Raw genomic sequence first — 20452 nt, forward strand, 5'->3', positions numbered from 1 at the left:
ACTTAACATGAAACCAAAGGTGAGTTAAATTAGATTTCGATTTACTCATCTCTGTTCTTAACTCTAGTATTAACAAGCCAAGATGTATTTAGTAAAATGATTTTCTGGATATGAGTTTCCTCATTTGTATAAGAGGATGGGTTGGAGTAGTGATCGCTAAGGTTCTTCCTTACCTAAAAATTCTATTACTTTGTAAAATGTGACTCAAAGTGCAAGAAATGTGAGGTAAAGAGAAAATAATGTGAGAGCTATAAGCACAATAAGTAATTTGGGGAAAAAACTGATAAATATAACTGATGGCAAATTCTGGTAAAAATTAAACAATGAGATTGATGTTCTTATGATACATAATAACTCAATTCAAATGATCTCTTTCATACAATGGTACTTCAAAATAAAATTTTAAAAAGTTCACTATCTTTTCTTTCTTGAAATGTTTGATAAACAAATTATGAATATCTATACATGGGATATTATATGATAATCCCCCTTAATTAAATATAAATGTGTTAAAATGAGTAATTCTTAAAAATAGTCAAGTAAAAATGAAGTGAGTTGCATAAAGTACATGATTTGAATTACGTTTATGTATATTAATACACACAAAAGTACTATAAAAGGAAGATAATTCAACACACTTCAGCATTATAATTATGTATGAAGACAAAGGGAGGGTCAAAGAAATGGGGCCAAAGTACACAATGGGCTTAACTAGATCTCAGATTTTCTTTTTAAAAATATCTGAAACAAAAATTACAATAGTTCAATATTTAATAAATTTGAATGGGAGTATTAGGCCTTTTTTTATATTTCTTCTAGTCATTTGTATACCTAACTATTTCATTATAGTAAAAAGAAAGGAAACATGACCTGAATTTTATATGACATGCTTCAGAAGTATGTAAATATAGGAATAAAATATCTAACCTCATGAAGATAAATCTTTATATTTCAATTAATTGCTGATATTTTGTACTAGTGATAGTCATAATACTCACCATTTGATGCTGTAAAATCAATAGCCACTGTGAAATTGATTTGCGTTCTAGAAGTAAATAAGAATCATTAATAATTAATCTCATAGAAAAGAGTTTGATTTCCACTTGTGTTATCAAATTTTTTAACATCATTAAATTTCCTAAATGTTATTATTAGCAGGGATATTCAGTAAACACTGGATAGCATCAGGACAGGCAGTTTTAGAAGGTAAAAACTGGGCAAAATATCTTTACAATCATACAACTGTAAAATAAGAAACAAAGTGTGAGGAATAAAAATAGCTCCTATTTGGGAACACAATAATTAAGTGAGGGGCTCATAATAAAGAAGTCAGTCAAACTGCAAATAATGATTTGCCAGTCTCCAATGTCAGCATTTATTATCAATTTGCTTTTAAAACCATTCTGTAGTCATTGTTGAATCATTATACCCTTAGAAGTGTGGCAGAGCTAAAATCATCTCTAATCATATCATTCCTTAAACTAATTCTTTTCACAACACTGAACACACAAGATTTTCTTCTGCTTTCTTCAGAAATGCAGTACTTCAGATACTAATCTATCTCTCAGTACTCACAGCATTCCTGTGTGTGTGAATTTATAGACATAGATAAATATTTATATAGCTGATGTTGGTTATATATAATATAAATTTTCAGCACATGGGAGTTACCCCAAATTATTTTACTGGGTTAGTTCTTTTATCTTCTTTTTTATTTTCTGATAGAAACCAAAGAGGTGGTATTTGCATAAAAAATTCACTCCTTTGGATACATCTCCGACTCCTATATGTAATTCTACCTCTTTCTTACAAAAGAAGGCAAAAAAACAAAAATAAGCAACAATGATATGATTACTGGGATAACCTGCAATCACACCTAATTTTAAAAAAATTTAAAAAGTAAGTCATTTGAAAACATGAGTACTATAAATCACCTTATTTTTAGAAACATTACTTTTGGCACATTGCACAACTTATTTCACACTTCAAAGTTTGGAACTGCTGTTTTTTTTTTTTTTTTTTAAGATTTTATTTATTTGACAGAGAGAAACACAGCGAAAGAGGAAACACAAGCAGGGGGAGTGGGAGAAGGAGAAGCAGGCTTCCCGCCGAGCAGAGAGCCTGATGCGGGGCTTGATCCCAGGACGCTGGGATCATGACCTGAGCTGAAGGCAGACGCTTAACGACTGAGCCACCCAGGCGCCCCTGGAACTGCTGTTTAAATGGTGGTGTTGATGATGATGATGACGATGATGGGTATTACGGCATAGGGTCCCTTATAGTTTTCTTAGTATAAATTATAGTAATATTTCCTTCTTTTTCTAAAAATTCAGTTTTAAAATCCCTAAACACTACTCAGGTATTGAAACAAATTCACACATTTTTTTTTTCCTAAGGAATGAACAACGGTTTGTGCTTTACATTTAATAAAAACTAACATAGATTCTCTTTATAGCTATAAGGTAATTTTTTTCCTCACAGGAGAAATTAGGTTTATAGGCTAAGAATATAGGCTAATTTGGAGCATACCACTAACCAGTATGAACCAAAAGGAGTTAAAAACTTTTAGAAAAAGAATATAATGAGACATTTGGGAGAACATTTTGAGGTAATAAGTCCCTTTGAGGAATTGAAAAGAACAGTCACCATCAGCACATTGCTTCGTCATTCTACTGCTAGGGAAAGAAGTGACTGTAATACAGGGTGGTAAGATGTATCAGAAAGGGCACAGCTTTTGAGTCTGAAAAAACAGGGTTTGAATTACAGCAACTCAGTTGCTGACATTAGCCAAGTTTCAAAATTCTCAGAGGTCAGGTGCCTGGCACACAACAATAACAAGAACTAACAGAAAAACTAAATGAAATATTATATCTATATATATTTATATATGTGTATATATGTAACACATTATATATATATTATGTATAAGCATATAAAACGTGCTTTTACATAGCTTTTATCAACTAACTTCATAATTTTTTAAAGATACTATTATTCTCCTTTTATAGACAATGAAAACTATGCTCACAAAACTTAATGTGTAATAAATGCCAGTACTGAAATTTGAATTCACATCAAACCTCAAAGACCATATTCATAAACTCCATACTACTCTATTTCTACTATTAAATATTTGTAAACTGCTTGACTGTAATAACATAATAAAAGATAATAATTATTATGTCACAAACATAAAAATGATACTATGCAAATATCCTTAATGATAAGAATGCCAGGGCACATTCTTCTGCTTGGGCAAATTAGCCCTTGTATCAAGTGTGTTGTTAAATATATAAATCACAAAATTATCAGTACAAATGCCTTCTTATGTTACTTTTTCCAAATGACACCTCTTTAGAAATGAAAACTCTAAGCTGCAAGAACGTATGTTTTAGCACATTATAAAGGTCAATTTAGGAATTGAGTCTTCGGTTTGATCTCCCTTAGGTTGTAGGAATAGATACCTTGTCTTGATTCAACTGTCTCTTGCAACAGGGTCTGCAAAATGCTTTGCCAATATTGGAACCTCACTGTATTTATTGGGTGAATGAATGCATTCAATTTATGATTGCTTCTAATATGTTCTCCAGGACAGCCCAAGATGGGTAGCATAACCACCAACTTCTTAGAAGCATTAGTTGCAGGTAAAAAATTTCAATAATCAGAGATACAATGGTCCTTTCAGAGCCAAAGTTCTGCCTAGCAAAACTATGAGGAAAAGGCATGGCTACCAACTAAAGAACTATACTGTACATAAGAATAAAGAAGAGGAGGGGCGCCTGGGTGGCTCAGTCGTTAAGCGTCTGCCTTTGGCTCAGGTCATGATCCCACGGTCCTGGGATCGAGCCCTGCATCGGGCTCCCTGCTACGTGGGAGGCCTGCTTCTCCCTCCCCCACTCCCCCTGCTTGTGTTCCCTCTCTCGCTGTCGCTCTCTCTGCGTCAAATAAATAAAATCTTTAAAAAAAAAAAAGAATAAAAAAGAGGAGATATATATTATTAAACTGCCTTACTGAAGCCTCTAGCTAACAAAATGTCTAGCGCTAAATAAGCTAAATTACAAAACCAAGCAGATTAGGTACCAAAAAATAATGAAGTGTTAAAAAGAAAAGAAAATTTTAAAAAAGGAAGAAAAGAAGGAAGGAGAAAAGAAAGGGGGAGCCTCTTAACCACACCATTTGGGTTTTTCCATTTAAAAAATTACAATTCAACATTTATAGAGCATCTTCTGATTGCCAGGCACTGTGTTAAGAAAATAGGAGTGCACCAAAACTATCCTTGAACCTCTAGAGCTTACAGTTCCAGCTTTCTACTATTAAAAGCAATGACAAAAAACAGTACAGCGGTTTATCATTGAATTCACAATCAATAGTGTAACTTAAAACTCAATTGTGCACTTACTGTGGGTAACAGCTTATTCATTCCCATGATTCCCAAGTTTCCATTCATATTATAATGTATACTTGCTATACCAAGTGTCACATTCTACGTTATTTTGAAAATATTAACAAATATGTTTTGTTTTTTTTTTAGAGAGAGAGTGCACCTGTGCACAGCAGGGGCAGGAGTGGGGTGGGGCAGAGAATCTTAAGCAGGGTCCACGCCCAGTGCAGAGCCCCACACAGGGCTGATCTCACAACCCTGAGATCAGGACCTGAGCCGAAATCAAGAGTCAGTGCTTAACCAACTGAGCCATCTAGGTGCCCCACTAATAAAAGTTTTAAAGAAAGTTGCTAGCAATACTATAACTTTAGGCTATTAAGACAGATTTCTTGTAGACTTTGATAAATGATTTGTGTCATAGAAGTAAACCAAACAAAACATCTTCATCGGTAATCCTATTACCCTTTTTCATTCTTCAATATTGCATGAAGGCTAATGTTAGAAGAAAAAAATCAATCGCTCATCAAAGTAAAAAATCTGAATTCACACAAGATGACTCTTGGCAGAATATTCATAAAATGATCACATATAAATCCTTGAAACATTCTGCTTAGGAAGTGTTAGTTTAGTTGTCATTTTGCATTTTAGAAGCAGACAAGAAGGAACAGGATTTCAAGAAACCTAGATAGTAGTATTATACTTTAGAGTATAAAAAAGGGATGCCTGCCAAATTTCATGAGTTAATAGTAACATCTCATAAGACTTCCTGATGCATATGTCCTAGTACTGCTAAAATATATACTTGGAAAATGTCCTTATTTTACTCCGCCACCTTTCCAAAAGCTGTAAATGACAAATCAGATGTCAAGATGGAAGATTTAACTAGCACAGCAAAGATCCATAGAAAACAAGTTTATATATGTATGTCAAAGAATACTACACATTCGCCTGTGTATCTGCACACACGCACACACATGTGCCCGCACACGCACACACAGTAATGCCATCTTAGACAACTTTTCTGTGTTTGTCATTACGTATTTATTATTGAGAACTAACAACTGTGATGGGGGTGTGCAGAAGGACTGTTTTACTTTCTTCCCAATTTCAAATTCCGTTCAGCTGCACAAATTGAACATTATCAGTATGAAAGATGAACTGTCAGCCATCCTTCTTTAATCTTGACAAACTCAGGTTCAGATCCACTAGCTGCTGGAATTTAGAACCTCTAAATGAAACTGAGATGCCCACTTAGCTCTAAGATTCCTCTTATTCTTGCCACACTGGCACCAAGACTACGCTTCTTCCTCGATATACTGACATGCATTCTTGTTCTCATTTTGGTTCTGGAATCTACCCTGAATCCCTGGTTCACTTGCCTCAGGGACTATTATCCAGCCCAATTCTTCCTACCCCTAGCTCACCATTGGCTAAATCTTACACCCTTGCCTTTCTTACCTTTTCTCTTTTTCTTAAAGGTAGTTCACCTACCTAAATGACAATAAAGACAATTGCCTGATCCAAATTTCATTGCATCTTCAAAATTCCTGCTTCCCATGCTCACAAACTACTCACAGGTTTAACTGCCCTCAGCAAGTAAGATCTAGAATGACAGCAAGCTTTGAGATACACAAATGCAAATTCAAATATAAACACTTTCACCTACTTGCAACATGATCTTGGGAAAGCTATTGAACCTCCCTGCAGCTCCTTTATAGTAAGTTTAGGATAATAAAACCTTCCTTGGATTGTTGTTTTGAGGACAAGCACCTGTCCTTTAAGTAGGCACTCAATGAGCAGTTGTTATCATCACCATTATTGATGCTAGCTTTTTGGGATCTGAGTTAGCATACTTCTTTGAAAACTGGAGTGCATTCGCTTATCAAATTTCTGGACCTACCAGAATTTCAGGTTATTTCTGAAAACCTGACCCTCCCATGTCAGATTTCCTTCCCTTCACACCAGCTGCTAAAGGTCTCAACCTGCCCAACCCAAAACTGCAGCACAAATGATCTAGCCTTGTTAGGAGGTGTTATCTGGGTACTTCCTCAAACAAATTCCCTTGGAATGAAGTAATTGTAAGCTTTGACCCCTGCCTTGTTTTCTTTTCTATCCTTCCAAACAGTCCGGATTTCTGATGGCTCAGTAAAATGTCAGAAGTCAGAGTAAAAAATAATGAGACCAACGATGTGGTTCTTCAACTATTTACACTAATATTCTTGGTCCTTACTAAATCTAGTTTTCATCAATTACCAAACTTTTGTGCTTTCTCTGGACTTTGAAGACTGATTTCAGTATCTTTTTTTTTTTTTTTTTAACACAGTAAGAGTGTTCCAAAGTTCAACTTCACAAGGCCTTGTAGTTCAAGAGCTTCTTATCAAGAAAGATATGCAAGGTGGCCAACTTTTTTCAAATCACTGGTTTAGAAAATATCTACAAGTGACATAATCAAAATAAACAAAACATCACCAAAATAAAAAAATGCAAGCACTATACAACAGTCCCACTTAAAGTGAGGTAGATGCTGACGAGGTAATCATCCCTAGTAGAAAGATTCTAGAACTTCTGAATCACAGATTGGAGTTGGAAACCTCGGCAAAATTTCCAAGTCTCTAAGCCCTCGTTTTCTCAAACGATAAACAGGTAATTGCTACATTGACGAAGTCCTCTAATTAATAAAAATAAAACCCTGAAGTACCTGCTCATTAACAAATATTCTACATGCTGGAGGACAAATTTCCTGAGCAATCCATGTCATCCTTTCCTGGCTCAAATTAATCCTTTCCTCTGTTGGGTCAGAAAAGACAGTTCTCTCTTAACATGAACACATACTTCTCTTTCATTAATTCTTCCCATAGTGTTGGTCAGTGGCGTATCAAGGATGGGGTAATAAACTCCCAACCAGTGTAGGCAGTAAGAAGTGCGTTGTCTCTAGATGACTTAAAACCAATAATGCAATCTTCTAATACTCAGTCTACATTTTATTATAACCATAAACCAGCAATTCTAAGCGATATAAGTGATAAAACGCTCCTGCTCTACCACAACCTGCCCACCAGGTCTAAGCGCCCACCAGAACTATTTTAGAGATAGTGTGGCTGGAAATGCACACTCTGATCATAAAACATAACTAAGAAACTGCCTGATACAAAACAGATTGTCAGTATTTGGGCTAAATTAGTGCTAGTTCTGATGACGAAGCCTACATGCAGTTTTCTTGGACTCTGAAATAAATGGCTCTGAAAAAAATCATCTGAAAAATAACATCAGCTGTCAATGAAACCACACTTAAAAAGATGCCTCTGGACATGTCTAGCTTTTTCAAGCATGCATTTAAACATGCATAAAAATTAGTATCATGCATTAACCAAAACAAAGTTTATGAGTCTTAATATTTGTAAGTTTCCTTTCTAAATCTTAGTTTAGATGAGTTTAGTTCATATATGATAATACTCTATGTGAATGTATTTATAGAAGGCAGAATGGCTTTGTTTTTTATTAGAGTTCGCCCCATTCAGCACTGCAGGGTTTAGCTCTCCACTGATTTGATGAATGCCGAACACTTGGGTGCCACAACAAGAAACACCATAAAAAATCTTAGACATGTATATTCAGTTTTCAAATAAGAAATTGGGTTAGAAAAAAAACAAACCCCTTACAGTATTGCATGTCCTGGCAAGATGTGCTTCCTGAGGCAACCTATACAATATAAAGCTGCCAATTTTATAAAAGTAAGGGAAACATTTTACAACATCATCACACTTCCTTCAAGTATTTTTAAGGGAAAGAAATCTTTATGGAGCTTGTTAATAACAGGACTTACTGATATTCAACTTACCCTTAAAATCAGCAGTATCAAGAAGCCCACTTTAGCCTTTAAAATTAGCTTAGGATAGGTAGGTATCTCTTGCCCCCCACCCAAGATTTCTTACTTCAAAAGTGGAATATAAACTTTTTATCTCTAATTTCAGACAAGTTGTAGAATCAGGGTCAGGGTTTGGGTTGAGACTGGAATGGAAGGAATGTCTTGGCATCCCTCCATAGAGAAGTGAACTATAAAAAAATTAACATTTATTGACTTCGTAAATTTGAATATATCTTTTTTTCTTTCCAAGTCTCTGATAACTAGGACAATTACCACCAACAATATTATGAAGACCAAACGAGATAAGAGACATTGGAACTTTAAACAAATTCAAATTATTCAGAAAAATGGTAACTAGCATTTATTGAGCGTTAACTCATTTAATCCACATAGCCATTCCATGAGATAGGCACTATTTTATTCCTATTTCATATAAAGGGAAACAGGTTATGATAATAAGAGGCAGATCTAAGATTTGAACTAGGCAGTTCATGCCAGAACCTAAATTCTTGGTCACTACTATGCACTGCCTCAGTTATCAGCAACTGCATCTTTGCAATGGACTTGACTCTGGCCAAATATTTACCTATTAATTTCCCAGAACTTGCCCAGTGAGCATCTTGCCTATTACCCTCTCTCTTGTAGTCCCTTTCTGCTAAGATGTGAGGGAAACAAACAGTCCCGTGCTGCTGCTGCTTCTTTTTTTTTTTTTTAAGATTTTATTTATTTACTTGAGAGAGAGAGAGAGTGCGCACGCGCATGAGTGGGGAGGAGGGGCAGAGGCAGAGGGAGAAGCAGACTCCCTGCTGAGCAGGGAGCCTGCAGCTGGGTTCAATCCCAGGACCCTGGGACCGTGACCTGAGCGGAAGGCAGACTCTTAACCGACTGAGCCACCCAGGCACCCCCGGTCCCATGCTTCTAATCTTGATCTTGTCTTTCCTCCAAGTCACTACAAACCCAGATATGAGTTAAATGGAGATATCTTCTGGCAGAGGCAACATAAAAGCATTTTTTTCTTATCCCAGAAAGCGTGGTTCATCTGTTTTATTTGGTGATTGTGGCATGCATTGTGGAAAGAGGAAAGTCACAAGATGATAAATTCTGAGAGAGACAGAAAGGTATATTATCTAATTCAATGAATTGTCACACTCTTTGTTAAAAAGTCCTATTTATTATAATGTTTCATTATGCTAAGAGATTTTGGGGAAAGGGTGGAAAGTCAGGTTTAAAATGGCTTTTTCATCAACCTGGATTTATTCAGTGGCTACTTGGCATTCAGCTCTAATAAAATATTTTAAAATTGCCAGTCTTTTTGAGAAGACAAGTCATATAATATAAGGGACAGATTAAAATAACACCAATGAAACTAGGAACCACTCAATATAAGTGGTAGGGACTTCTGTAACTCATTGGAATCAGTTGGATGAGAGTTCGGGCTTTCTTCAGAGGAAGAAAAGGGCAGTCTGTAGTCCTGCAAGTTTCTAAATACATTCAATAGTCTGATAAAAAGCATGGACTAGGGTTCCATGTTGACATGAAATTCTGGTAACTTAGAGGGACTCAGTATGCAGAATTTGTGATCTGTTTCCCCCTTCATCTGCCAGTCAAAGAGGTATGTAAAACTTTATAGATATTTGTTCTTGGACATGGTGGTGGTGGAGTGAAGAGTTTCATGAAGACTTAAGATATCTAGAGGACTTAACCAAACTGATATTTATGATTCTGCCCTGAGATACTTACAGTGTATCTGTATAGTGTATAGAGTCATTGAAAATATAGAAACATATATTTTACAAATCTGTAGAAGTAAGTAAACCCATTTTACAGATAATAATAATTATAATAATGATAATGTTACTCTAAAGCAGAATCTTAGATTTCAGAACAGTCTGTGACTTTATGTGAATCTGACATTGTCCTTATTAATAGTTATTAGGTATTCAAGGCCATAGATTAAAGATTACTCAGTAAATATCTTTAGTTCCCAATTATATCAGACTTTTAATATTCAAAATTATTTCTTAATAAGCAAACAGAAATAACATAATCCCTGGGATAAATGTACACAGTATCATTTCAAAAAATGACCCCAGGGTCAACAATCCAGACGGGACAATCAGTTTTTATTACTATACTGTAAGACATCCTTTGTAGATATTATTCCTCTATTTAGAAAATAAAGTTCTTTATGACTTCAAGTCGTAAAATATATCTTATGCTCCAGGAAAAGCACGGTACTGCTTAACCAAAAAGAAGTCCTAAGAATTAGATTTTTATTTCAGAGAATATTTGCATGAAAATTGGAGCTTGGCTGATTTAGAATGCATCTGTCTCATCTGCTCACTGTATACCTGAATTCTTAAACCTGATGATTGCAGCCAAACAGAGTGTTTTAGCAACTGAGACTGTGAATGAAAAGTAACAAGCTAACAATATGGTTTCACAATCAGGGTTATATTTTCATGTAAATATCTACATCAATAACAACTAAAGTAATGGAAGCCTAGAATATCCAAAACCAGAAATTAGGTCTATAATGCTCCTTTGAATGGGGAGATATTAAAGGACTATGAAAACAATTTTGTTTGGTATTTGAATGTGTTCATTCTTAACTCTGCATAATTTCTACTTGGATTCATGAGAAAACAAATAACATTTTTATAATTTTCTATTGAATTCTTTTTTTGTGAGCTGAAACAAGAAGAGAGATGAAATTTTAAAGGCAATTCAAGAAGAGTTTAATCACAAGCTGTTAGTCCTACATATTCTACATCAGTCACCTGTTTGCCCCCTTTCTCTTTTCTCATGCTCCCACACATCCGAGTGTAAGGAAAATGTTTTACAAAATTAATGCAGAGCACAAAATGAATGCAGGAAAATCTCAACTAACTTTCTTTTGGAAAACCCAGAGCTAGCCCAAAGTATCAATTGCTACTCATATTTTATATGTTGATTTTTTTTTACCTTTTTGAAGACCTCTACCTAAATCAGCTCAGGTTCAGCATGATCATAAGTTAACAATAGTTTCTCCTAGATTAGAAAGGATATGGTGAATAGGTCCCTGAATTGATGCCACCCAAATTAGCAACAATGATGCTAACCCAAGTTAGCAACAAAACAATCCACAAATATTGGCAACAAATACTGATTATCTTAGTATCTTAAGTTAAAAGTGAGTAGTTATGGGCGCCTGAGTGGCTCAGATGGTTAAGTGTCTGCTTTCGGCTCAGGTCATGATCCCAGGTCCTGGGATCGAGTCCCGCATCAGGCTTCCTGCTCAGCGGAGAGCCTGCTTCTCCCTCTGCCTCTCTCTCTCTCATGCATAAATAAATAAAATCTTTAAAAAAAAAAAAAGTGAGTAGTTACTACAATATATTATAAAAACAAAATGGAATTGAACACCTTGCTCCAATCACTTCCGAAATATCATACTTATTTGGAAATATGGTAGAGCATTCTCTTAAAAAAAAAGCTAACCTTGGGCGCCTGGGTGCTCAGATGGTTAAGCGTCTGCCTTCGGCTCAGGTCATGATCCCAGGGTCCTGGGATCGAGTCCCACATCGGGCTCCCTGCTCCTTGGGAGCCTGCTTCTCCCTCTACCTCTCTCTCTCTCTCTCATGAATAAATAAATAAAATCTTTAATTAAAAAAAAAAAGCTAACCTTGATAATCCCACAAATCTTCAAATGTACGAGTATGACCTCCCAAATACTACTTTGGGGTTGCTTGGTTGATGGCAGCCCAAAGTGTCAGCTTATTTCATTGATCTTCTCCAACGTAATCACAGGACAAAAGGCAAGAACTGATGGCTAAATTAAGAATCTCATTAGATGTGTGCTGAAGAGGAGTTCTATCAAAGGCCAAGATGTGAATATTGGGGAAGTTTAGCTGATGTGTCGACCACACTATAAGGATGTAGCTGCCAGCTACCTTTCTATCTTCTGTCCTCAGTTAAAAATACTCAATTCTTTTAGGTGGAACTAGGGGAAGAAGGAGCAGAAGAAAAGCAAAAAAAAAAAAAAGTTTCTGAAACCTAGGTTTCCAAAGACATGAGCTTTTACAAAAGATCACAATAGCTAATAAACAGGTTTTACAGATAAAAACTGACAATGACTTATACCATTTATTAAATTAGCAAAAGTATAAAAGGAGTGGCACAATGTTTAACAAGGTAAGGATATAGTAAACTTTCATATACAAATGAAAGTGTTAGAGGAGTGTAAATTATTATTATTACTACCCTCTCAGCAACTTAGAGATATCTAACAAATTATAAAATACACATACCATTTCATCCAACAACATTATTTCTAGGAAATGACCCTGTAGACATGCTTAATGACATGCCGAGAAGGTATGCACCAGGGTTTACCATTGCAACCTAGTTTATAATAGGAATATAAAATGGATGCAACTAAAGTATATCTCACAGAAAATTTTTAACTAAATTATTTACATCCAAACAATGGAAAACTGTTAAAATAAGGTAGACACATAAGTAATGATACAGAAATATATATACACAATATATTTAATGAGCAAAATATACATTATACAACATTATGCAGTGTGATCCCAATGTTACAAAAAAAATTGTGTGTTTCAGAACAAATAACCATGTAACTATGATTATCTCTAGGAGGTATGATTACAAAGGACGTAGCTTCATAAATTATGTTCACTTTGCCTAACTCTTCTTTTTACCATTTCACATTTTATGTTTATAATGTGAAACACAAATAAAGATTTTTATGTTTAAAATGTGGGAGACCTAACACTTCTTTCTCCCAGAACACTAATAAAATAAGATAAAATAAAAGTATTTTATTATTTTTGAAAAAAAAATGAAGAATATGAAATATAACCACGGTGTTTAACAGTTTTCAGAATTTTATAAATTTTAAGAGACCAGGAATTCACAAGAGTCAGTAGCCATTTATTGAAACTGTACATAATTAATTGCCAATTATTACAATTAATTCTAATTTGAAATCAGTGCAGCTCATTATATTCTATTTTGCTATTATTCAGAAATTTTGTATAATTATGTGTCTGCTTTTTATATGATTTTCCATCACTACAGTGCATTTATCTACTTGAGGTTGAGACTTCTTAATAGCAGGGGCAGAAAGCCCAAAATGCTACAATGTCTAAACAGGTGAAAAAAAAAAAAACTGATAGAAAATCTATCAAGAAAAATAAATATAATGTACTAAAATATCTGGATTAGATGTTTGTAGCTACACTTCCACCTTGGTTTTCATATTGATGTTCTCCTTTCAAATTGCTATAACATTATTTTTATACCAATAGAGATTTTTAAGAAAGATAGAACATGAAAATCTACTCTTCATTTCTTTAATCAGAACCCAAGTATCCTATGAAGTAAATATTCTGATCAATCTCCATAACTCACAGTTAATTAAAGTTTAAATCTTCATAAATATCTAATAATAAAATTCTTAGATACTCTGCATGCCAAGACATCACTTTCCGTTAGGCTATGTAAATTACTGTATTTTTTTTTAAACTGTATTTTTGACTGGCAGCAATTAGATGGTAAATATTAGATATATAAAGACTAGAAGTTAATTAAATGAGCTTCTTTTTAATTATTTTTGGGAAAAGAGAAAATTATCAATGAAAATATTACTCATGATAGAAAGAAGGAGGAGAAAGTGGGTGAGCATAAAGGGAAAGAGGCCAATGGAGAGATGAGTAAAGTTAATTCCCATGAAGCATTTAGCTCAGGGCCCGACACATAAGTGGTCAGAAGATGTTAACTACAATTATACGCAAATTACACTGTATAGTAAGTTGATAGGTTAAAGTAAGTCTTTTGTAAGAATACAAACAATAACTTCAGAATGCTGAAAAATAAGTATCATTAAGGCCATGAAAGAGTTGGAAAATCTAGTTGAATGACATAATTTTTCATGTACACTGTAGAACTACAGAGACTCATGTGGACTACAGGAAACTGAAATTTAGATATATGAACTTATTTGCCTGCCATTATATAGCATGAGGAGTGTCATGATAAAGCCACCTCACAATATCATTAATAAAAATCAGAATTGAAATTCTTTGCTCAATTGTTTGACAAATCTTTAAGAGCAAAGACACATAAATACACATACAGAATACAATAATTATTTTGTCTGTCAATCTGCATTTCATTATCAAAAGAACAGTATATTAATAACTCTGTATTATACATAGTACAAATAATAGGTAAATGTGTAATTGCTTTATATCTAAAAGATGATACATTTATTATAAACACCTTCATATAATGTATTATAGGTAAATGATACTTTTATGCTCTGTTCAGATAATATGTTCATATAGAAATTAATATTAAGTCCAGTTAGATTAATTATGTAATAAAATAAAAAATGGGTTCTTATTAAAGTCTCAGGAAGACAGGATTAGACAAAGTATACCTCATACTTTGGGGCTCCATTTATATATAGACTTCTGACAGAAAAAGGTCACTGGTATTTCTTCCAGCATAGGGAGTACTGTAAGTAGGAAGTATGTAAGATAAAAAAAGAAATCTTGGAGGTTGTAAGCAGCAGAAAAATATGGAAGTATGATATAGTCAAGACCATCATTACTCTAGATATTGTAGAAAACACATTTGGTCTAATTAGCCTAAGAATCCTCAAAAGGAGAATGTGAACAACCAATAAAAGTGATTTATTGGTAACAGATTCTGAAAATGTCCTTTACTAATAGACTCAAATCAAAATATTACTAGATTTGCGGGGCACCTGTTAAGCATCCAACTCTATTTTTTATGACAAACTCAACTTTCTATTTTCCCATCTTCTAAAGATAAAAATATGCACAGATATTGGAATACTAAGGCAAGTTGGCAATGAGGGAAAAAAAGGGGTCAGGGAGGGGTTTACAACTCTGAATCCATCTTGCAACTGCTACCATTTTGTGGAGTTCCTGGAAGAGCAGCTACTTCCTGGACTCATGATAAATGTCTTGAGGTTTAGATACCTGGGAAGTTACATTCCCTGTCCTACAATATTAAGCAAAAGAGGTCAGCTAATCACCGAGCAATCTATATTAACTGAAATTTCTCCATCACTGCAGTTTTAAGTTCTAAAAACACCACCTTGCCTTGTCTTTTTCAGACAGGGACAATGAGTTGGGTTGTCCTTCCCAATTTGCAAACATAAATAAAGATCTGTCTCCCTTTTCCTTGCTCATAGTCTCCCTTTTCCTTGTTCATAGTCTCACTTCTGAAGTTCTTGTTCAACAACTGTCAATGAGAATGGGATGTGAAGTGACCTTCTAGGTACCCCCTGTGAACCTCTGGACCTGCCGAAGCATGCACCAAAGCCCCTTGCTGCCTCTCGTCCCGTGACTTCTATAATCCCAGGAGGTGACTAAGGTGTAGTCCTCTCACATCTCCAAACTCCCACCTTGGAAGAGGTCAGGAGACTTTTCTTTCAGGAGGAGATTTCCTCACTTCAGAACTGGTAGTAATTCAGGGCAGGATTCTTCCAATACAGAATGGGTACCAATCTCTCAGAAAGAGCTTTTGCTGATCCCCAGTCATCTAGCACCCCAGCTGGTTTTATGTATAAAATCCATGGCCCAGGGAGCTATATGTTTTTCTCAACCTGGGCTCAAATTACTAATGAAGATTTAAAACTTTACTTGCCCCACTGGGCACCTTTGATATCCCTAAATTGATGTATTTAAGAGCAGAATTGTAAAGGCAAAGCTATCCTACTTCACAAAATCAATAGAAAGCCTATTTTAATTGGTACTTAGAAGCCTCTAAGAGAACCAATGACTTAATCATAACCTCCTTAAAAGAAAAAAAAATCAAAAATTGAAGAAAGATTAAAACAGAACAATCTAACACCAAATCAAAAATTACCCAGTCCCTATCTTCCATTTCCAATTCCCTGTCCCCTACCACACTGCTTCCACCCCCTCCATTGTATCCAGATCTTTCCAAACTTCCTTTTTTCTCCTCTGAAACGTCCCCCCTTCTCTCCACCCTCCACCATCAACACTCCCCAAACCGACATCATAGCACCTTTCAAAGTCGAAATTACTGGCCCTAATCCCGATAATCAGATCCTTTCTTTCACCCCTTGGTCCAAAAGAGAACTTCTAAATCTTTCAAGAGACTTTCCTAACCCCCTCTAAAATTCAGAAGAGTTTTGACTCTCAATGCCTATACTCCAGGCCCTTCTGACCTTTACCAACTGGTATGCATGCTTGTTGGACCTATACAGGCCCAATAATGGATGAATAAAGCTGGATGGGAAGATTCCCTATGGGATTTTAAACTTCCTTATAATGGGGCCCTAGAAAAAACTTCTAAAATATCTGCAAATTTAATCAAAGTGATTCCCCATACATGGCCACTTCAAATAAATTGGAAGGCAATACAAAAGAGTACTATAAAAAAAAAAAAGGAAGAATCTGTTTTAGAGCTTTTTGATAAATTCCAAAAATTTTTTGTCCAAAATTCTGGAATCTCTAGATTGGATGAAAGAACAACCAAACTGTGTAATTCAGTATTTCTAGAGGGCCTCCTTGATTCAATCTCAGCTCTGGTCATACAACATGACCCCAACTGACAGACCAAAAGGGCCTTAGGCCCTTGACACCACGGCTAAAAGATTGGCAAAATCTGTTGAAGAAGAACTGAAAGAAGAGCAGATAGATTTTGAGCTGTCAAAAACAAATGACTAAGTTTATGGCTTTATAAAAAGCAAAGCCTAAATCCATGTCACAAGTTAAAACATCTAGCTCAACTTGATGAAACCTGTTTCTTTTGCAAAAAAACTAGACATTTCAAACAGGACTACCTGAAATACGAAAGGTGGCTCCAAAAGCATCCACAAATCTCAAACACAATTCCCTTATCAGATTAGGGATGCTCTGAGGACAAAAAGGAGATTTTCCCTTTCTCCGAGCAAACACTGCAAGAGAAATTCCTGTAACAATTCAAAATGAGGACCGTTTCATTCTTATAGACACTGCAACAACTTATTCAGTCCTCAACCCCTTTCTATTTTTTAATCTCCTGCCTTGGAATAGAAATCAGGGTTACTAATCAGCCACAAAAAAGAAAAAGAAATGCTATTAGATCTGCCTTCTCAATCTTCAGGATTCCTCATTCTACCTCTCTGCCCAAACTCCAATCAGTTCACTGCCTTCCCATTCCTAAATGCACTCCCTGATAATTATGGGTAACTTCCTCTACCAATATAGGACACATATTCTTAACTTCCCCAATAACTGTTCAAATTGCTCCACCAAAGCCCTTATTCAATATTGAGCAGTATCCTTCAAGCCCTCTGGCCATTAAAGGAATAACTCCTCTTACTCAAGATTTTATCAACAAAGGATTGATCATCCCCATTACAAGACCTTGCAATACCCCATTTTGCCAATTAAAAAGCCCATAATAGAGGAGTTCAAGACCTTAGGGCAATTAACACTATATTCATACCCCATCACCCTACATCCTTCAACTACTTTTTCTGTCCTTGACCTATACAGTGCCTTTTGCAGCATCCCCTTTGACCCCCAAAGTCAATTCTTTTTGCTTTTACAAGGAACAATCAACAATACACTTGGACAGCCCTACCCCCGAGATATACCAAAAGCCGTATTTCTCTCAAACCCTCCATGCTGATGTGAAAGATTTCGATTTCCCTGGGAAATCTATATTATTACAATATATAAACAATTTTTATATTCCCCTATATTCCCCTACCCTAAAGGCCTCTCACATTGACCCTAAACACCTTTTCCAACAATTAGCCAACAAAGGATACAAAGTATCTAAAGATAAATTACAATTCTGTTCTGCCTTTGTGGAATTCCTAGGCCATCTTTTAACACCAGATGGGGGCTAAAAATAGAACCAGACAGAACTACAATCATCACCCAGTTCCCTCAAGCTTAGACTAAAAGACAATAATGAGTTTCCTGGGCCTTACTGGATACTGTCGCCTTTGGATTCCCAATTATTCCCTCAAAGCTCAACCCTTAAATGTCCCCCTAACTACAAAGATTTCAGACCCTATCCCATGGCTTCAAGAGACCCAAGAAGCCTTCATACCCTTAAAAAACCAGCTTATCTCTTCCCCAATCTAGGACACCCTACTTACCAACTGCCCTTCTTCTCTTTGTCCATGAACTTTCCAGTAACACCTTGGGAATCCTGACCCAAAGGTATGGAGGCCAACAATGCCCCACAGGATATTACAGTCTTCAATTAGAACCTGTGGCCAAAGGTTGGCCTCTCTGCCTCCATCCCCCAGCAGCTGCCTTTATACTCCTTACTGCCACCAAAAAAATAGTACTAACTCTCCCCATAGCTATTAGTCCCACATACAGTTAAAACTCTCTTTGATTCCCACCACACAGAACATCTATCTGCCAGTCATATCCTTGCGAGACATTTCATTCTCTTGTTGTCCACCTCTCAATCTGCTACCTTACTTCCCTTACCCCTCAAAGATTCAACTGAACACAATTGCATCCTTATAACTCATTATTTACCCCTCAATTAGACCTTCATAAATCTCCCCTCCCAAATGCACACTTTACTGGGTTTATTGATGGATGTTACATTAAAAATGATCAAGGAAAATACAGCGCAGGATACTCTGTAGTATCCACTGAAAAAATTTTCAAAGCAGGCTCCTTGCCCTTGGCTTGTTACGCCCAATAAGCTGAATTACATATTTAACAAGTGTATGCCAATTGGCAATAAATAAAGCTCTCACCGTCTATATACAGCATATATGCTTTTGGGGTTGCCCATGATTTCGGTATGCTCTGGAAACAGAGGGTTTCCAACATCCTCTGGACAATCCATAAAAATAAAACTTAAATATTAAAACTGCTTGACACCATTCTCTTTCCCTTCAGCTTAGCTTTATAAAAATTCAAGCTCATTCCAAACTTGATATCCCTGCAGCCAAGGGCAATCATGCTGACCAGGCCACCAAAAATGTGGCACTTCAAACCTCTGATTCACAAACGTCCATCTGTATGATTTTCATCCCTTAACCCTAAATTACGTAAAACAAACTCAACATAATAAGACTGAAGATGTAAGGGAGAAACAGATGAAATGAGGCTCCTAGAAGGACTTCTCCAAAACAACCTTTGGGTGGGACCAAATAAACCTGTACTACAAAACAGAGCCCCAAGAGCTCTTTTTAAATTTATCCATGATATGACATAGTGGGGCACACATAAAATGGTCGAATGGGCACAACAGCATTATTAGAAGCCATCTCCATCTGTTGCCCAACAAATATTTCAAAAATGTACTATTTGCCCCTTGCACAATCCTGCAAAACCATGTCACACTGCCTTAGGTCAATTTCCTCTTCCCAACAGACCTTCTGACGTCTGGCAAATTGATTTCATCCAGCTTCCCTCATTTACCACATGTAATTATGTATTGGTAATGATCTGTATGTTTTCTCACTGGATCAAGACATTTCCTTTGCAGGCAAGCCACAGCTAACGCAGTGGTCAAAAACCTATTAGAAAAAAAATCACTCCCAATTGGAGTATTCCTCAACAGCTACACAGTAATCAAGGAACCCATTGTACTGGTCAAATTGTCCAAAAGATCTGCAAAATCTAACCCACCTTTTAACATTTTCATTGCACCTATCATCCTTAATCCTCAAGATTAGTTGAACACAACACACTAATGGCATAATCCAAACTCAATTGGACAAACTAACCACTGTCTTTGGTCTACGTTGGCCCAAAGCTTTGCCTCACTGTCTTTTTAAATCTAAAATCTACCCATACTGGCAAGGCTCAATTGTCTCCATTCAAAATCATCACTGGGCAGCCTATGAAACTAACTGAGGGCCACTTGCCCCCGACTTTGTTATAAGGAGAACTCTCCAGTACTGTAAGGGACTTGTGCAAATATATATGAAAAGGCCAAATTTGTTAAAGATTCACTTTACAGGGTGCTCCCAGGAGACAAAGAAAATACTCATGACCTTAAGCCTGGAGATCTAGTATACTTGAAGAGACATCAACTTTAAGATTCTTTACAGCCAAAATAGAAAGGACCTTATCAGGTATTGCCAACCAACTCATGCACAGCAAAGCTACAAGGAGCTGACTCATAGATTCACATTTCTCATTTAAAAAGGGCTTTGGAGGTCCCTCAGGAAG

At 35.9% G+C, this 20452-nt stretch overlaps 1 protein-coding gene across 2 annotated transcripts in view; it reads right to left on the bottom strand.

Annotated features, from left to right (window-relative positions):
- Positions 1 to 20452, bottom strand: part of CPNE8 (copine 8) — a 135692-nt gene that overhangs the window by 41417 nt on the left and 73823 nt on the right. For both annotated transcript variants that reach the window (XM_081821477.1, XM_081821478.1), the window contains exon 9: positions 999 to 1045. In XM_081821477.1, coding sequence (XP_081677603.1) covers positions 999 to 1045 — 47 coding nt within the window. The remainder of the gene's footprint in view (positions 1 to 998; positions 1046 to 20452) is intronic.

The sequence above is a fragment of the Leptonychotes weddellii genome, chromosome 5, assembly GCF_054177405.1.
Source record: "Leptonychotes weddellii isolate Sample4059 chromosome 5, ASM5417740v2, whole genome shotgun sequence".
In the NCBI taxonomy this organism is placed as follows: Eukaryota; Metazoa; Chordata; class Mammalia; order Carnivora; family Phocidae; genus Leptonychotes; species Leptonychotes weddellii.